The following is a 17,809-nucleotide window of genomic DNA, read 5'->3' on the forward strand; positions in this document are numbered from 1 at the left end:
TGTTAATATTTCCAGTTCAGTGCACATGAATGACGTCACACTAGACACGTCTTTCTGCATGATGATGGGTTTGGTTTAGAATAGATATTTGGGAGAATGACTAGGCCTATAGCATACGCTACAGTGAAGTCACTTTCAACTGTCAGCACATTTCCATTGACTTAGAAGCTATAAAAGTTATTTTTATGCTAAATATTCTGTATTATACGTAAAAGGTTAGCCAATGCAGCTATCCGTTGGTGTGACGCGTTTTGTGGTTTTAAATTATGCAGATTTATACCGAGTGTGCTTGTTATGCGGTATTCATACCGGCATTTATAGCCTAGCCCTAGGAAATACGGAATTTGGCTTATTTGTCGCGATGAAAGTAAAGTTCCCAACAGCGTTTAGCATAGGTATGTAGGTGACCGAGTATCAGTGCTGTATAGCAGTGGTACTTCGATAGAAATGCACCAATTATGAAAGTCAATAGGTACCGTATTAATGTATTTGGTACGGTAGGCTATACCGGTACTGTTGCAAAAAGTATCAAGATGCACTAATCTTAATTTTGTGTAGTCAGGTAGTGTTGTCGTTTTTTACCATTTCACCAAGTATATCTTTACATGTCCTCTTTACTTGTAGCCTAGTTACCGTGCTACGTCAGCCTGTCAGCATCCAACTTTGCATAACTTACTATATTCACTGTTATGTTACTTATATTAGCATTCTTTTTAATCGTTGAAAATAGGCCTATTGTATGTTGGGATTAGTGGTTGTGCCATGATAAACATTATTTCATTACATTATTCTTGCACGTTTTAGGCCTTTGGGCGTTGCTGTTTTTCCCGCTTCCCCCCGTTTGCTGGTGGAATTTTTATTTTGTCATGCTATAATGGTTAATAATATATTTTTTGTTCCCCCCCAGACAATAGCGAAAAATAAACAATACAATATGTTGTGCAAAGACTTTCCTCAGTCCAAGGGTAAAGATTACCGTCCCATACCATAGTGAAAAGTGTGGATGTGGCACCCCTGCGTGCACGAGTTGCATCAACATAAACGCCAAACTTTTTTATCATTGTACCAATTAATATTAATCAAACAAAGAAAAGCTGGTTGTTTGAATGCCAGTTTATGATAATTAAACAAAGAATTGAGCGTTCGGTGTATGCCGTCTCGCCATAATTTGTGTCTATGCATGGACAAATTTTTGTCCAAAAGTGCCATACTTTCCAGTTGAGATAATTCCTAAATTTAGTATACTTTATTCATACTTTATATTGATTGTCGGTATTTTTGCATTACAGTACCAATAAAACAAAAAAATAAAACATCTTCTTTACTTTGGTCTTAGTGGTGGAACCTGCACACATGAGATTCCACGAAGTGCATGCCAAAGTTGTTTATCTTCATTATCGCTTGATTGATTCACGATGAAAAAAGAGACGAAATGTTGTACCAAAACCACTTAAAAACGTAACAATATCACTATGTAAAAAAGAGTTTTGCACCAATACCAAGAGTACCAATAGCTATAAGTAGGATACTCATGTAACTTTCACACTTTAAACTTTCAGGTTTTTGTTTGTTCTGACTAGGTTACAGTGTTAAGGTAGCTATAATTTGCAAAGTCAGAGTTGGTAACATAACATTAAAGCTTTGGATACAATCTATGGTAAAACTTTGAAACATTTAAAACATTTGAAACATTGAGAATTCAAGACTTTCTATGGTTGGCCACTGGGGCAAAAATGTGTACTTTTTGTCGTATCTGAAGTAGAGTTGTGAATACTGAGCACATTAATGTAAATTGCATACACTACCCTAAGAGTTAATTTGCTTAGGTGTAAATAACTTTGAGCTCGCAATGGTAAAAATCCCCCCCTCTGACCATTAAAGCTTGGTTTGATTTGACTGGTTTGTTTGATTATTACTTATAATGCCACCTACCGGCCTAGCCTATGTGTTGTTTTGACCCCTTAGGCCAAACATTTGATTTTGTGTGTTTTTTTCTTGTTTGTTAATTGTGTGTGAGAATTTGTTTTAAAATTACAAAATATTTCCTGATTTGCAATTTTTGTTTGTAGATTTGTTGAAAACGAATATCTTAAATTATTAGGTTTGAGTAATCCATTCGTGACAATGACATCAGCGGAGAGTATTTGTTACACTCTCATTTACAGTCCTTCAGTGACAGATTCTGAACCATCCAATGAAATGCAAATAAAAAAGGACATTGAGCATGGAGATATTCGCACCAAGACTGAGGCATTAAAGAGGGTCATACTTATGACACTCAACGGAGAAAAGCTGCAAGGTTTGATAGCCATAATATTTTATATGAAGTCATTTGAAAACGTTTTACATCTAATACTATGGATTATGATATAATACAACACTTTGTATATTTGTAGGCCTCCTGATGACGATTATTAAATACCTGCTCCCATCAGCTGATCATACAGTTAAAAAGCTTTTGCTTATATTTTGGGAAATATGGCCTAAAACGGATGCTCAAGGCAAATTGAGACCAGAAATGATCCTTGTTTGTGATGCGTATCGAAAGGTATGCTAATTAGATTTATACCCAGGTAGTGATTTTTGAATAACAAAATAATTTGCTTGTTGTTCCTTATGTTGTGAAGAGAACAAGCATTGTTTTCATGTTGTTTTCTCTCCTTGTACCCAGTACCCTAAAATAGTTTATTAATACTCACGTCTTGTTTTGGTAATTTCAGGATTTGCAACATCCCAATGAATTCATCAGAGGCTCTACATTGAGGTTTCTGTGCAAGTTGCGCCAGCCTGAACTGATTGAGCCACTTATGCCAGCTATACGTTCATGCTTAGATCATAGGCACAGCTATGTGAGAAGAAATGCTGTGTTAGCTATTTACACCATTTACAAGTAAATGCATTTTTATGTAGCATATTGTAGGTAATGTTTAGAGTAGTACAAATTTCTCATGGATCGAAAGCACCAAAGTTGCATGCAAATTACTTTTTATATTTCTAACTATAAAATGGCTGCATTAGGTTGTGTGCATTGTAATCATTCAACTATTTCTCATACTGTTTATGCTTTTAGAAAATTTGATCAACTGATCCCAGATGCACCTGAATTGATTCATGAATTTTTGGAAGGAGAGAAAGACGCTTCATGTAAAAGAAATGCTTTCATGATGCTTATCCATGCCGATCAGGAGAGGGCCTTAGATTATCTTAGTACTTGCATAGATCAGGTAACTTTTGCAACCCAACAATATTTATCCATACCCATGGCCATGTAGTACTTTTTATGCAAACCCATACATGGTACTTCTAGGCATGTATTTTGTTATTAGCCTAAGGTGGAGTTAAACTGTATAGAAAGTAATGAATTTTTGCTTATCGTTTATTCAAGGTGAACTCGTTCAATGACATTCTTCAACTGGTTATTGTGGAACTTGTCTACAAGGTCTGCCACACAAATCCAGGTGAAAGGGCCAGGTTTATCAGATGCATCTATAACCTTCTTCAGTCTTCAAGTCAAGCTGTGCGTTATGAAGCTGCTGGTACTTTGGTCACACTTTCAAATGCGCCAACTGCTATAAGGTGGGTTACCCATGGCAATATTGGTGTATTTTTTATTGGTATGGGTTACAGTTAAGAAGAAGTGTTTTTGGCTTGTTATTGAGATTGTGATCCTTTTTACAGAGCTGCCGCACAGTGCTACATAGACTTGATTGTGAAAGAAGCAGACAATAACGTCAAACTCATTGTTCTTGATCGACTTATTGGTTTGAAAGAGCATCCACAACATGAGAAAGTTTTACAGGTAATTTGTTGTTTTAAATGTTGTTAAAGTACTGTACATTGAAGACCATGTTAAAAATTGTGTAAATTGTGTGTTATTTGCTTTATATTGCTGACTTGCAGATTACATAGGTTGGTCAGAAACAGTGATGTTTTAGACTGTAACATTTAATGATGTTTCAGGAGCTTGTTATGGACATTTTGCGAGCTCTTGCCTCACCTGATCTGGAAGTACGCCGAAAAACACTTGATCTAGCCCTTGATCTTGTAACCTCACGAAATGTTGAAGACCTAGTGAAGTTTTTGGAGAAAGAGGTAACATTTTTTTGCCTTTAAAGTTTCTATAACTTTATATTTTGTATTAAATCTTAAATTTGCCAACTTTTTAGTACTCTTTTGTGAACATCGGTATGAAGCAATTTATCGTTACTGCCTATTTCTGTAGGTGGTTAAGTCTTCAAATGTGCAAGGTCATGACATAACAGATAAATATCGGCAAATGCTCGTGCAGACAATGCATTCTTGCGCTGTGAAATTTCCTGACACTGCAGCTAGTATCATTCCAGTGGTAAGTTAATAAGTTCTCCCCTTTCCTGATAATCATCTGGCAATTATTCGTGTATGTTGGATTTATACAAATAAGTGTGTTGCAAGGAAGTTTGTTTGATGTGGACTGTGGTTGCACTAATTCCATCGAAATGCCTTTTGATGAAAGCCTTGATTTTATGCAGTTGATGGAGTTTTTGGGTGACAGCGAAGAGCTTGCTGCAGAAGATGTTCTTGTCTTTGTTCGTGAGGCTGTTCATCGTTACCAAAACCACAAACCACTAATTTTGGAGAAACTGCTTGAAGTTTTTCCTTCCATTCGTACAATAAAGTACGATCACGGTGGAGACGAACAATTTAATGTTAAACTAGTAAGCACAATTTTAGCAACTGCTGTCTTTTTATTTTACAGAATAATGAGAGGTGTGCTTTGGATTCTTGGTGAGTACTGCGAAGACACTTCTCTCATTCTCAGATTTGTCACTGAGATTCGCAAGTCGGTTGGTGAACTTCCGATGGTGGAAAATGAACTCAAAATCGCTGCTGGGGAAGCTGAAGAAGCAAAAGATGAAGAGGGAAAGGGGGACAAGGTGATTTAATTTCAAATTGTGGTGATACATAGCAAATATAAGTAATTAATTAATTATTATACATGTACTCAGAAAAACTGATATTTCATTTGTATGGTAGCCATCTGCGCGTCGTGTTACTGAGATGGGGACATATGTTACACAATCAGCATTCAGTGTTGCATCAAAGTCAACCAAGGACAAAAGCGGAAAGACAATCAAACGGCCTCCACTAAGACAATTCTTTATGGATGGCAAGTTTTCATTGGCTTGCTCTCTGTCAACTGCACTTACCAAGCAAGCTCTTCGGTTTTTGGACTCATGCCGTGACACACGCAAACAAAATGTAATATTGCATAGTAATTTTGTATATAAAGTCTGGCAATATGTAATTAATAAATGTGGTCATAAATGTCTGCGGTCTGTTTCAGTATAAATATTTTGAATTTGTGTGCAGTATAGTCTAAATTTCGAAATTATAGGATGCTTGTCAGTGATTGATTGTACCGTGTTACACTGTTGCAGTCATTTATCGCCCAATGCATGTTAATTCTATCGAGTGTGCTGCATCTTGGTCGATCCGGCCTTCCTGAGAAACCGATCAGTGATGATCAGATTGACAGGGTTGGATCATGTCTCATGGTGAAAGTTTTTCTAATCTAGTTTATTTATTAGTTGTAGGCCTTTAGCTCATTTTGATATTTTCATCATCGACATGATATTTAAAAAGTTTAACTTTGTTGGTGTTGCAATTACTTTTGATTGTAATATTTCACCTTACACTTAGTATGATTGTAACCTTCAATCACATAGTATCCCTTTGTTTTTTGGTTATTAAAATCTATTCTCAATTACTACTTTTATGAAAATTGTGTTTTTAATTATTAACTGTTTTTCAGGTTTTGTCTGAGCGCCATACTGTTATGGGTGATATTTTCACCAGCAAGTGTCGCAGTGCGCTTGCTTTCCTGCTTGAGACAAGAGCTGCTGAGGAATCAGTTCAGAGAAAAGCTGCTGAAAAGAACAGAAGTGCCCTGAATGCTATTCAGGTCTCACGGATGATTAATATATAGAATATTTAGCCCAGAAGCCCAATCGAAAACCAGTAGTGGATAACAAAACAACAATCGATTTCAAGCACTTTATCATCTTTACTGTTTTGGTGGCTAATTCATGTAAAATATGTTAGAAATAGTTTGAATTTAAGCTTTCTGTTTTTTCTCACATGTAGCCCGATGATCCCATCAACTTTGTTCAACTACTAGCAAAAGCTGAAGCAGGTTCGCTTGAGGATCAGTTTGAGTTGAGTTTAAGCGCTGCAGTTGGAACCCTTGATCAAAAGAAGGAAGCTAGAGACCCTGCTGCTTCAAAACTAAACAAAGTCAGTGAAAGTTGGCATTATTTTACTTTAATTAATAAAGTAATGCACCTGCTTCAAGTTTTTGCTGGAAATTTGCATGCTTTATGTTGCAGGTCACACAGTTAACAGGATTTTCTGATCCAGTTTATGCGGAAGCTTATGTTCATATCAACCAATATGACATAGTACTTGATGTCCTTGTAGTTAACCAAACCTCAGACACTCTACAAAACTGCACACTTGAGCTGGCTACGTTAGGTACAAATATGAACTATTTAGTTGTTATTTAACAGTTAATTGAGCTTTCTGAAAATACCTGCATTTTTCTCTTTGGGATAAAATGTTTTTCATCACTTCGATAATTACTTCATCTTTAATAAAATTAAATGCAACTGAAATTTATTCACAATAATCGGCAAAAGGTGCTAATAGTATGTTGCAAGAATGATGTGTGCTCTTTGCTCATTCTGTCTGAGTTTATTTTTAATTACATGTTTAGGTGACCTGAAGTTGGTGGAAAAACCATCTCCTTTAACTCTCGGCCCTCATGACTTTGCCAACATCAAAGCAAGTGTAAAAGTGGCATCTACTGAAAATGGCCTCATCTTTGGAAATATTGTCTATGACATAGCTGGTGCAGCAAGTGACCGGAACTGTGTTGTGCTTAATGACATCCATATTGATATTATGGACTACATTCAGGCTGCAAACTGCTCTGATGCCGAATTTAGGTGTGACACATCATTGTTTTATCTGAATTTCATTTTAAAACTCATGCTACCAGTAGGTACTCAATGCTGACTTTCATCTAGGCAATGAACCATTTTCTAGTTTAAACTGTATCTAATCCTCTTGTTTTTCTACTTAAAATTTTTATATGCAATAGCTGGACTTGAGAAATCGCTTAGATTTTCATGAGCAATTTCAATGTGATAATAGTTTGATTAGCTTTTTCGCATATTTTAATCAACAAGTACCTATTATTAAATGTGCTTTAGTAAGTTATGTTTCAATATTTGTGTTTTACTCTGCCTGTATAAGTGGTACTGAGCTGGCTTGCATAAACTAACCTTTTCTGCTCAATCACAGGAAAATGTGGGCAGAATTTGAGTGGGAAAACAAAGTAGCAGTCAATACTAACATCTGTTCACTAATAGAATACCTCCAACATATTTTGAATTGTACAAACATGAAATGCCTGACACCAGAAAAGGTACAAGCTTACTATGTACTATGCACGTATAGATAATCTCGAACCAGAGATAGTAATTTAATATCTAATGGATGGTAGTTTGGTAACTTAAAACTACTCCCTTGGTTGTGTATTGCAGGCGCTTGGTGGCGATTCAGGTTTTCTCGCTGCTAATCTATTTGCGAAATCTATTTTTGGTGAAAGTGCACTGGCCAATCTAAGTGTGGAGAAACCTGCAGGTAAAGGGCCAGATGATCCTGTATCCGGACACATACGAATTCGGGCAAAAAGCCAGGTTAGTGAATTTTACCATTTAATCCACTATTACGAATTTTAGGCAATAACCACTTAAATACTGAATTTTATGAAAGGTTATTTTTCCGTAATCTTGTTGACAACTATGGTCATTATAATGTCAACCTGTTTTAGCACTTGCCCCTCACTTTAAAAATGAAAGTGTTGTTGAAACAAACGCTTCTAATGTGTCAAATGTGTGTTTTGGGCTTATCTGATGCTTAAACGGTATTTTTATTCCAAGTGGTTTCGGGCTGTAAAAGAATTAACTTGTTTGTAAGGAAATCTTTTAAATTTTTTACCAGGGTATGGCGTTAAGCCTTGGCGACAAGATCACCCAAACACAGAAGAAATCAAAGAAATAGCAGTAAGCATACTGACGTCATTTTTCTGTGCATTTTTCTTACGCTGATTTTCTTTGAAAAACTAGCAACAAATATTTTTACTTAATACAGAACTTTTCCCAGTCCAGGTCCAAATGGTTCGTGTTGTTATTTTGGTCACTTAAAGAAAGCTGGTTTCGCTAAAATTAGTTTGCTATAGTATATTATCTAGAATTATTCTATTTTTTAATGAAATATTATTGTATTCATTCCAGTATTTTAGGCCTTCAAAACCTACCTGCTTTTTTCAAAGCAATAATATAAATGTTACAGAAAGCAACCTTGAGGTTTAAGGGAAATTTTGTTCTAAAGCAATTTCTCTGCATTTCGGTTATGGCCATGCCATTTGATAGCTCCAGTTAACACCCGTCGATGTGTTTATGACAAACTTTGACTGTGCACTTGTGTGTTGACATGGACATGAATTCAGTTCAGTAAATTACAAATAGTCTATTTAGAAAGTCTGTATGTTTTCTTTTTGCTGGTTATTTTCGTGCAAGACCGTCAAAGTCTGTTATGTTGAAGCCAACGTTGTAAATTGTGTATGACTTAACGAAAAAATATGTCGGTTGTCATGAGTAATCATATATGGTGCCTGTTTTTATCGTTTCGTGCTTGTATAGTAGAGAATAAAATTTAAATCGGTGAAAACTGGTTTATTTTTCTAAGAATAGCTTTTAGCTATCGGAAAGAGTTCCACGACTGGTAGTTCAGTCAGCAAATTTCGAAGAAAAGCAACTTTTAAGAACTAAATCTTCACTGCTCATGGAAGTTGAGTTCCATACCTATGGGTGTTTTGTTAATTTTAACACGACAATTTTTTGATTGTTATCAAAGACACAAATTGCGGCGATCCAAAATGCAGCACGCGAGCTCCGTTTCAGGGCTGGGCGCGCAATATTGTGGCCCGTGTTTGATTCCCAGCGGCGCTACCGATAGAATACCTTGGGCAAGGCACCAACGACACTTGCTCCTGTTCAGTGGACCGGGTGAACGACTAAAATTAAAAAATATATAATGAACTTGCACATTACACAAAGATAAGCTGGGTAATCGGGGCTTGAGCGATGAGGAACCATCGCCGGGTTCCTCCTCTTTCCTGCGTCCGAGAATGACGATTATCATACCAAACCATCATTTACATTTATTAAATTCAGAACCCAAATATTTGACCGACTTTACTCATTTCACCTATGACAAAAAATATAACATGCAAAAATGATGACATTCAGGTATTTTAGGGTCTTTTTCACTGTTTGAATTAGAAGGACAAGCCTTCCATATATCCAGGGTTGCCATCGGTCTGGACTCAAAAATAAGGACGACCAGGAAACAAAAGAAGAATACTACCTTGTGTTTGTATTTTTGGTCAAAACAATACTGCCACGGAGAAAGCGATCAATGTTTCTAAAAAAAACAAAAAACTATTTCTATGTTCTTAATTTTTGTCGCTCTTTGGTCCAAAATGGCGTACTAACGGGTGGAAATGCACAAATTCGCAGCCTCTGCATAAAATGAGGACGCAAAAGAAAATAAGATCTTCAAAATATGGACAAACCTTAGAAATAAGGACGATATGGCAACACTGCAAATAAGGATATTGCTCGCACTGCCCTTTCGATGACTGTTCCAGTTCTTTGTTCTCAACCGTACTCCGTTCTTGTTCCCGGAAGTTTTGAGTTAATTCCAGAGGGTCTAAAACTGGATGAAAATCTATGAAATTAGCTATTACTTTTAATTGAGGCTGAAATAAAGTAGGAGATGTGGCAAAATAAAAAACCACACAGGCTTTAAAATTTACTGTAAATATTTCTCAAAAAAAAAGCAACCAACACTGATTTGAAAGAGTATCGTATTTTTATGTTTCTGTTTGGGGGTTTTACCTAAGTAAAAAGTTTGAAGCGAAATTGTACGCCACATCGTTATCTATTTATCTTTTTTAAGTGCATAGTAAAACCCGGATGTCCGTATCTTCTGGAGGTAGTAAAAAGCCAGCCTAGCTTTGTATAATTTTGGAATTCTGTTTGTAATTTCGAAAACTTTGCAATGAAACTTCTCGTAGGTACGGGTACAATACAAAACTTTTTTATTTGCCAGTTCGCCCTAAAACTAACCATATTTTTTGTATTGTTTATTTTTCGTTATTATCTGTAAGGAGCGGAAATTAGGATGCTAACCGTTGTAGTTATAGCACAATAAAACACATGATCACGAACTGTTAACGAACAGGAAAAAGTGGCAAAGCCCAAGGGCTTAAAAAATGCAAGATAGTAATAATAGGATTGTGCTACAAGAAGGTAGGTTAGCATGATCACCAAACCCACAAAATAATTCCTAAATTTAACGAATTTAAGACCGAAATAACACAAACATTGAAACAACTACACTGTTGGAAGATGTAGAGGACATGTTCCCTAACATTAAAAACACAAATGTTAATAGTTGAAATAAATATACAAAGTGACATGGTTTGATTAAAATTACAATGAATATCTTAAGTGCACAACAAATGGATGGTTAAAGAAAACCGCACAAAAGGACTACATCCTAGGGACCGGAATCCCGTTTCTGTGGTCAAGACAGGACACAATATTGAGGCCCACAAGTGCTCTAAAAGATAGACAGTACAAATAAAAAGTATAACATTGCTTTCCGGTCTGACTGTTTTCCAAGAAACAAAATCCACATGGGTACAACTCTTAGGGAAACCCCCATTATATGATTAATTTACATCAGTGGTTCCCAACCTAAAGTCCGCAAAAGTGGCACAGGGGTTTGTGATTTATACTTTAATTCCTCACAAGTAGCAATTTTAAATAAGGGGTTTGCGAGAAAGGAATTATTGCAGTGCATTATGAGTCTGCAAGTAGAAAGTCAAGTTTGCGATCCAATGCTTAGTCCTGCCAAACTATCAGCTTAACTTTGGTTTTAATTTAAAGTGTTTAAATTATGTATTTTTTGTAATTGGGTTTGGTGGCCTTGCTGATGCTAAATATTTTATTGATTCACTGTATACTATTGTAATGCATGTTTTTATCCTCGAGGCCTTGCCACGTTCGACCCTTCTTATTTTTGTTTGTAGAAACTATCATCGTAATTGCTAATATGTTTGCAACCACTTGTGTCAGCACAATTTTTTGTCCCCCCGTATAGGATGAAAATAAAATGAATAAAAAGGTTGGAAAACACTGAATTGGGTAGTTAAAAAATTTTAGTCAGTATCATAGCTTGATACAAAATACACAATATTCTTTTCTGGCTACTTCTAATTTAGCATTTCAGTTTAACTTTTAGTAACCTATGTATATGTTACGATATTACTATGTATATGTGTTATTTTTATTCTCCAGCTAAAGTTGCTTCTTACTGATATTGTGTTCAACTCCACTGAAGAGCTTAAAAGATGACTTCTGAAAATAGTTTTCAACATTGTCCTATCGGATACATGAATACCTGTTATTCTACAAAAAATGGCACACCACGCCAACCTAGTGTATCATCTCTATCAAAAGGGTCACTAACGATAAAAAAATCTATATTTAATAACCCAGAGCACAGCATTGAAGGTTTAGCTGAATTTTCACATTTATGGATCATATTTGTCTTTCATTTGAATGGGCATAAAAGCACCAAAGCCAAAGTGAAGCCACCACGATTAAATGGTCAAAAGACTGGGGTGTTTTCCACTCGAACTCCACATCGACCAAATGCTATTGGGCTGACTCTGGCAAAGATAGATTCAGTAGAAGGTGATACAATTCGTCTTTCCGGGTTGGACATTGTAGATGGAACCCCAATTCTGGATATAAAGCCTTATATATCTGTTTATGATAAACCACAAATAAGGCCAACTACTACACAGCATTTAAACATGGATGGATACTTTTCAAATGAAACAAATAATTTCCAAGACCCCAGGCAGCATAAAAGCAGTGAAACGTCAATCAAAACATCTGATAACTCTCAAAAAACTGTTGCAGCTTCCATAAATGAAACGCTGAATGAAGTTTCACCTACAACAGATGCGGAGTGTCATGAATTAAGTACGGATGTGGAGTCAGCTGAATGGATTGAGAAACCTCCAATCAGCGATTTAACTGTTCTTTTTACAAACAGAGCTGAGCATAATATTAATAACTTTCAAAGTTCAGTGAGAAGCGAAATTGAGATAAAAAGTGAATTTATGGCATTAACTGACTGGCATTTGGAACATATTGAGCCCTGTGACTTGAGAGGAGTTATAACAGATATATTGAAGGCAGATCCTCGATCAACTTATCGTAGAAATAAGTGCAGTGACAGGTTATATTATTTCACAATTGATAATGCGCACGTGACAGCATGGTTTGATGACACTGTGGTTCCAAACTATGTTGAAGTAGTGAGAGTTATACCGAAAAAACACGTTAAATCTATGCCTCTATCATAGCTTTTTCTGAAATTTATATTCACTTGCTGTATTGTTGTAACACAAAAGCTTGTCAAGTCGATATTGAAAGGACTAATTAAAATTAGTATCGTACGTTACTATCGTAAATTACTAAAGGTACGTTTTTTTGATCTAAAAGCTGTAATAACCAACTGTTATAAGCATTCAAGCCTAGGCCTTCCCAAGTTTAAAATAAAATAGTGTGTCTTTTTAGGTCACCTTTTTGCTTGTTTTACTTCTACTTTAATTGCTTGTGTTGCATTTGTTTTTTTTTACATCTTTTTATACGTTTAATTGCAGGGTTCTGAATTTGTGACATCCTTGATTCTAATTTTGGTTATACACTGTAGCCCATATCTTGATTTTTAAGATGAATGTTCAACAATTCTAGCGTATGACTGCGCATTAATAAAAGGAATCAGCACAGCATAAATGTTACAATTAATGGCTTTTCGACTAATTTTGAGGTATTGGCGCCATTCATGCTCTGGAAAATGCCCACGAAAACAGTAAAGAGTCAACCAAAGTTTGGCTAACTTATTAGTTTACATACGTTTTAACTGGGGATTTGCTTGGTCTGGTGAAGTTACTTTGAATTAAGTCGAGTTAATGAGCACTGTATTTCATTAGCCCACTCCATATTAGACTAAACTAATATACCCGTAATGCCACTTAGGGATGTGCCGAATCGAACATGAATCTGAATATTGCAAACAGATTCAGACCAAATTTTTTATTTTGAAAAAAGCTAAGAAATCTACAACGAAGTTTTCACTAATTTGTTTCGTCATTAACATCACAGAAAACGAGAAGTTAAAGCACTATTATGTTGCTTGACAAATAGTTTGATATGTAGATATTCGATTCGAATTTGCAAGAATATCAAAATCTATTATTCATACTTTCAAGAATATTTTTCAATTTGGCACATCCCTAATGCTACTAGTTTGATTTTTAATGTATTTATATATATGTCATTTCAATTAACATACCAAATTGCACTACACTGCTTTGCAATAACCTGACAAATACTACAACTTCGTGCTATTTATATGCAACGAAATACACATTCAGTGTACAGAGAACAGTAAAAATAGACATATGTGATATATATATAAAAGTTATTGCATATTGCCAATTTCGACTACTGTAGTACTAAAACGTGAAGAACTGTACCTCATCCTTCAAAAATTGTAACAGTACAATAACTTCATAGTTCAAAGCAAGAACTAACTCTGCATGATTTAAGATAGACTTGCAGAAATGGAAAATACTTCACCAAACATGTGCAGCGCCGAATTGCAATGTAAGCAAATATTAAGCATAGACATTAAAATGTGGTCGTACAGGTAATGTGTTGTCGAACATACCAAAGACCTTACGAATATGCCGAGTAACATCCAATAATGTTTGCGTTTGATAGTAAAAAAATGTTTTAATGCCATAGTTAATCCCTTCTCAGGTTATTTAGCCTTGCTTCAAGATCAGCATCTGCACTGTCGACCATTCCGCCATCCGCAACAGCAGTTGGTCCAGCCTTGGCTTTTGAGGGTCCAGCGAGTGATCCTTGCTCAGCTGGAATGCTACCAAGCTCATCACTGAACTGCAAGCCCAGCTCATCAAATACTTGCTTCACAATAACATCACTATAATGGTACAAAAATATGGTAGCTTTATTAAATCTTCCGCGTATGAGAAAAGCCGTATGCTGCAAACTATATCAATCAGTGTCAATGTGTGATGTAATAATCAAGATTTTTTAGCAATTAAAAATATTTTCACTCCTGTGCATTTTTGAAAGTCAATCGCATTATAAAATGTGTCCTTAACTGCAACTGTAATTGCTATTATTTGTTATAAATTTTAGGAAATTTCATGTTGAAGAGTTTTGTTTTGGTTACACCTATCAAAAATCATTAATAAACGAGTAGAGTAGTGTTAAGAACGTTCTAGAATTGTAGATGCCGTCGTTGAACAATTCAAAATTCTTCATTTTCATAGCATATATCTGTTAACTTATAAAGATAACAGCAACATGAAGCAAATTACGACACTATGATGACGACTCGGCTCATCAGTTACCAGCCTCATTAATTATTGTTATTAACTTAAAAAACAAAGCGTTTATATGAAACAGGCGTCACATTGTTGCATATGCATTTCATGTGTTCGCAAATAAAAAAACAAGCGAATAACCCTTAAAGCACGCTTGTGATTCTATTCCAACTTTGAAAAAAGAGCGTCACTCTCGAGATCACTCCTAGAAAAAAGGAGCACGCTTGAGCCTAGCTTTGCAACATTGCGTGTGTGTAAAACTTAGCATGGCAGTTAGGCACAATCAAAGAACTTCAGCCACTTCACATCTGTGAGAGTGATATTTCCTGTGCTCTTACCGAAGTTGTCCCTAATCAAGATGAATTCTACAGTTTCCCTCATGTTACAACAAATGTTCAGTTAACTTACTGACGTATCATGTATTTGGAAGTAAATGACCATGACAACCATGGATAGCTAAAACAACCAAAAAATGCCACTGGTACTCACGCTTCCTCTTCATCGTCTTCTCCTTCCATGGCATCATCGATAGCATCTTCCATCATTTCTGTTTTCATGTCAAGCATTTCCGATTGTCTCTCAAAATCCTGCATAATCTTTTGAATTTGCGGCAGCTTCATCTGCTTATTCATTGCCCTCATTGCCTACATCGTAAACATCTTGGTTAAACTAATTACCGTTATATTGTGTGACTCACTTAATGGCGATAAGCTAAATAAGACACCTTTGTTACTCCTTTCATGGCCTGCATCATTGCGTCTTGACTCTGCAGAGTGGAAATCTTTAATGAAACAGCTTGAATGTTGGCTTTCATCACAATAAATTTTTTTACGTATCTCTTAGTTCGCACCAGATCTTTTGCCATAATACGTACAGCATCCTGCAAAATTAAGCTAAAAACTTTATCTTCGTTACTAAACAGCCGTGAATATGAATACCACAGGCTGATTACTAGTGTGTTTATAATAACAACTTGGGACAGTTTATCATAAAGCTGTGTTTCATTGCAAGAAATTTTGTATAATTTAGCAAATAAATGAGCAGATATAAAGCAATTAGCATCATTAAATAGCAGTAGCCTACCTTTTACCATCTCGTGGTAACTTCAACTTACCATTTGGCCATCTTTTGCCATTTTCTTAATATCAGCAATAATTTTCTTTTCTTGTTGTTCCATTTTCGTTCTTTCTCTATCTAAGTCTCTCATTGTTCTATTTAATAAACGCTTGTTTTCCTGCAGCATTTGCCGTGGCGTCTTTTTCTTCCCAAACAACCACTCCATTTTTTTGTAATTTAATATATTACAGTAACTAAACCTTAAAAAAAACTTGGTGTGGATTTTCATCAAAATGCAATAAAAATATACAATGCCAGTTTGTTTTGGCTTCTTTCATTACAACTAACTTATTGTTATCAAAAAATATTCATCTTGTTTGCAAGAAGATGTGCAAATAACCAAAGCATGTCATAGAGCAGGGGTGGCCAGACCTGCTTCATGCTCGAGCCGCATATAACAAATTCCAGTTTTAAAAGAGCCACAACACAAACACAATAAAAAACACGAATTTATTCACTCACATCGAAGTGTAGCTATTGATAAACATTAGTGCTGCGTGGTGATACTATGAGTCTCCGCCTGGGCTTCACCAACTCTTTTTGCAATTATTAGTAACCAAGACTTAAAACTAGGTCAGCCCTGACGTACAGATTCAATCTGACAGTTTACTTAACTACAGTGTACAAGTTAGCACACTTCTGTACAATAATGTACTTTTTGGTGCGTAATTTGATTATTACTAACAATGAGTCCATTGTTACTACGTGTGACAGAACGTATTGTTTCATAATCTGATCAAACAACTCGTCTAGACCGGGAAAATGCCTGTCTAATTCAACAATGATCATTCATTAAAGAGCCGCAATCAAAGGCTCAAAGAGCCGCATGCGGCTCGAGAGCCACAGTTTGGCCACCCCTGTCATAGAGGATATCATATTCGATGAAAAATTATGTACACATGTCATTGTTATAAACAGCAAATGCTGTAACTTCACAATGTTATGTTAGAAGTGGGGTTAAGGCTTCATTTGAATGCGCTACAAGACAGCCCTGTTACAGGAGGCGTCAAACACCTAAAACTAAAATCTTTATGAATTTGTTGTACTCCTACATAGGGCTTTAAAATACATGTTTAGAACAATCAGAATGGAGCACGGTTGGAGTTGTTTTCTGGGAATTACCCTAGCATTTGGCGTGCTTCAATGTCCCAGGTCGCGTGCAGAATTATGCTAAAAATTAGCATGAAAGTAGCTAAAATTGGGTTTTTTAGACCAAAAAATCTAGTGTTTACTTTGCGCCTCTGTAAAAAAGTTTAAATCACGGTTTTTTGATGGCACTTTATGGAATGGTAGTTCAAAGCATATTGAATTAACATGCAAAATTTCAGAGAGCCTCATGGAGGATTTTTCGAGTAATCAGTCTTTTAGTAAATTCATTGTATAATAAAACAAAGATTTTACGGCATTTTTTGGTGTTTGACGCCACCTTCACTGCAACCCTTGCCCAACATGATTCCTAACTATCTTTGCAGTAAACTAGAAAACTGCGGGGTTAGCTAGAAACCACAAGAACTGTGCTGCAGTCGCGATAATATGGTTTTTAAAATGCGGGGTAAGGGTATGGGTACCCACAAAATATTAACTGTTGGTGCAGGGCAAGTGTCCACATTGAAATCATTGCTGGTTTTATGTATAAGATCGTTGTGTTAACTTCTGTTAAATACAATTATATCAGTTCAAAACTATGAAGGAAGGTCAAACGTTGTCTACCTCCTTTTGTTATTATCTTACAGTTTCCAGCAGCAGTAGGAAGTATATTATTTAGTGAATTGTTTCAAGCTAATTTTTATAAGATTATCCATCCTGGCTCACATAAGACCCAGCATGTGAAGTCACAAACTCATAATTTTATCAAAAATAAAATTACAAAAACCGCAATCAGTGATCATGACAAACAGTTGTTGTAGCAACATTTATAAGAAAAGCTGCAAGCACAAAACAAACTTAGTTTCATTTATTCGAAACGATTTCGTTTTACAAAAGCAATGGTAACAGCTAACAAGAATCAGTCAGCTGTTGCCCCAGTGAAAAATATCCAAACACAATGAAAGGTTCGGCTGTCAATGTTATGCATGGCTTTCTCTTTCA

At 35.8% G+C, this 17,809-nt stretch overlaps 3 protein-coding genes across 4 annotated transcripts; 2 read left to right on the forward strand and 1 right to left on the reverse strand.

Annotated features, from left to right (window-relative positions):
* Positions 1-2,072: 2,072 nt before the first annotated feature.
* On the forward strand, positions 2,073-8,772 carry LOC143461255 (coatomer subunit beta-like). 2 transcript variants are annotated; one of them, XM_076959113.1, is made up of 20 exons: positions 2,073-2,299; positions 2,397-2,548; positions 2,721-2,890; positions 3,071-3,224; positions 3,386-3,576; positions 3,679-3,799; positions 3,961-4,092; positions 4,223-4,345; positions 4,509-4,654; positions 4,736-4,913; positions 5,014-5,238; positions 5,418-5,534; positions 5,792-5,941; positions 6,124-6,273; positions 6,366-6,510; positions 6,752-6,983; positions 7,342-7,465; positions 7,584-7,739; positions 8,044-8,105; positions 8,194-8,772. In XM_076959113.1, the coding sequence occupies exons 1-19, from the start codon at positions 2,125-2,127 to the stop codon at positions 8,101-8,103; spliced, it is 2,901 nt and encodes a 966-aa protein (XP_076815228.1). In that variant the 5' UTR covers positions 2,073-2,124; the 3' UTR covers positions 8,104-8,105; positions 8,194-8,772. The 2 variants fall into 2 exon arrangements, with proteins under 2 accessions (XP_076815228.1, XP_076815221.1); XM_076959106.1 differs by having other exon boundaries at positions 8,044-8,772.
* Positions 8,773-10,666: 1,894 nt separating this feature from the next.
* On the forward strand, positions 10,667-13,440 carry LOC143451816 (tRNA (adenine(37)-N6)-methyltransferase-like). The gene has a single exon (XM_076952564.1). It carries the CDS (start codon positions 11,525-11,527, stop codon positions 12,548-12,550), a length of 1,026 nt encoding a protein of 341 aa, XP_076808679.1. The 5' UTR covers positions 10,667-11,524; the 3' UTR covers positions 12,551-13,440.
* Positions 13,441-13,582: 142 nt separating this feature from the next.
* On the reverse strand, positions 13,583-15,959 carry LOC143451825 (charged multivesicular body protein 2a-like). The gene is made up of 4 exons (XM_076952574.1): positions 15,720-15,959; positions 15,330-15,485; positions 15,095-15,249; positions 13,583-14,196 (listed from the first exon to the last, which is right to left on the reverse strand). Exons 1-4 carry the CDS (start codon positions 15,948-15,950, stop codon positions 13,998-14,000), a joined length of 741 nt encoding a protein of 246 aa, XP_076808689.1. The 5' UTR covers positions 15,951-15,959; the 3' UTR covers positions 13,583-13,997.
* Positions 15,960-17,809: the final 1,850 nt, after the last annotated feature.

Source organism: Clavelina lepadiformis, chromosome 1, assembly GCF_947623445.1.
Source record: "Clavelina lepadiformis chromosome 1, kaClaLepa1.1, whole genome shotgun sequence".
NCBI lineage: Eukaryota > Metazoa > Chordata > Ascidiacea > Aplousobranchia > Clavelinidae > Clavelina > Clavelina lepadiformis.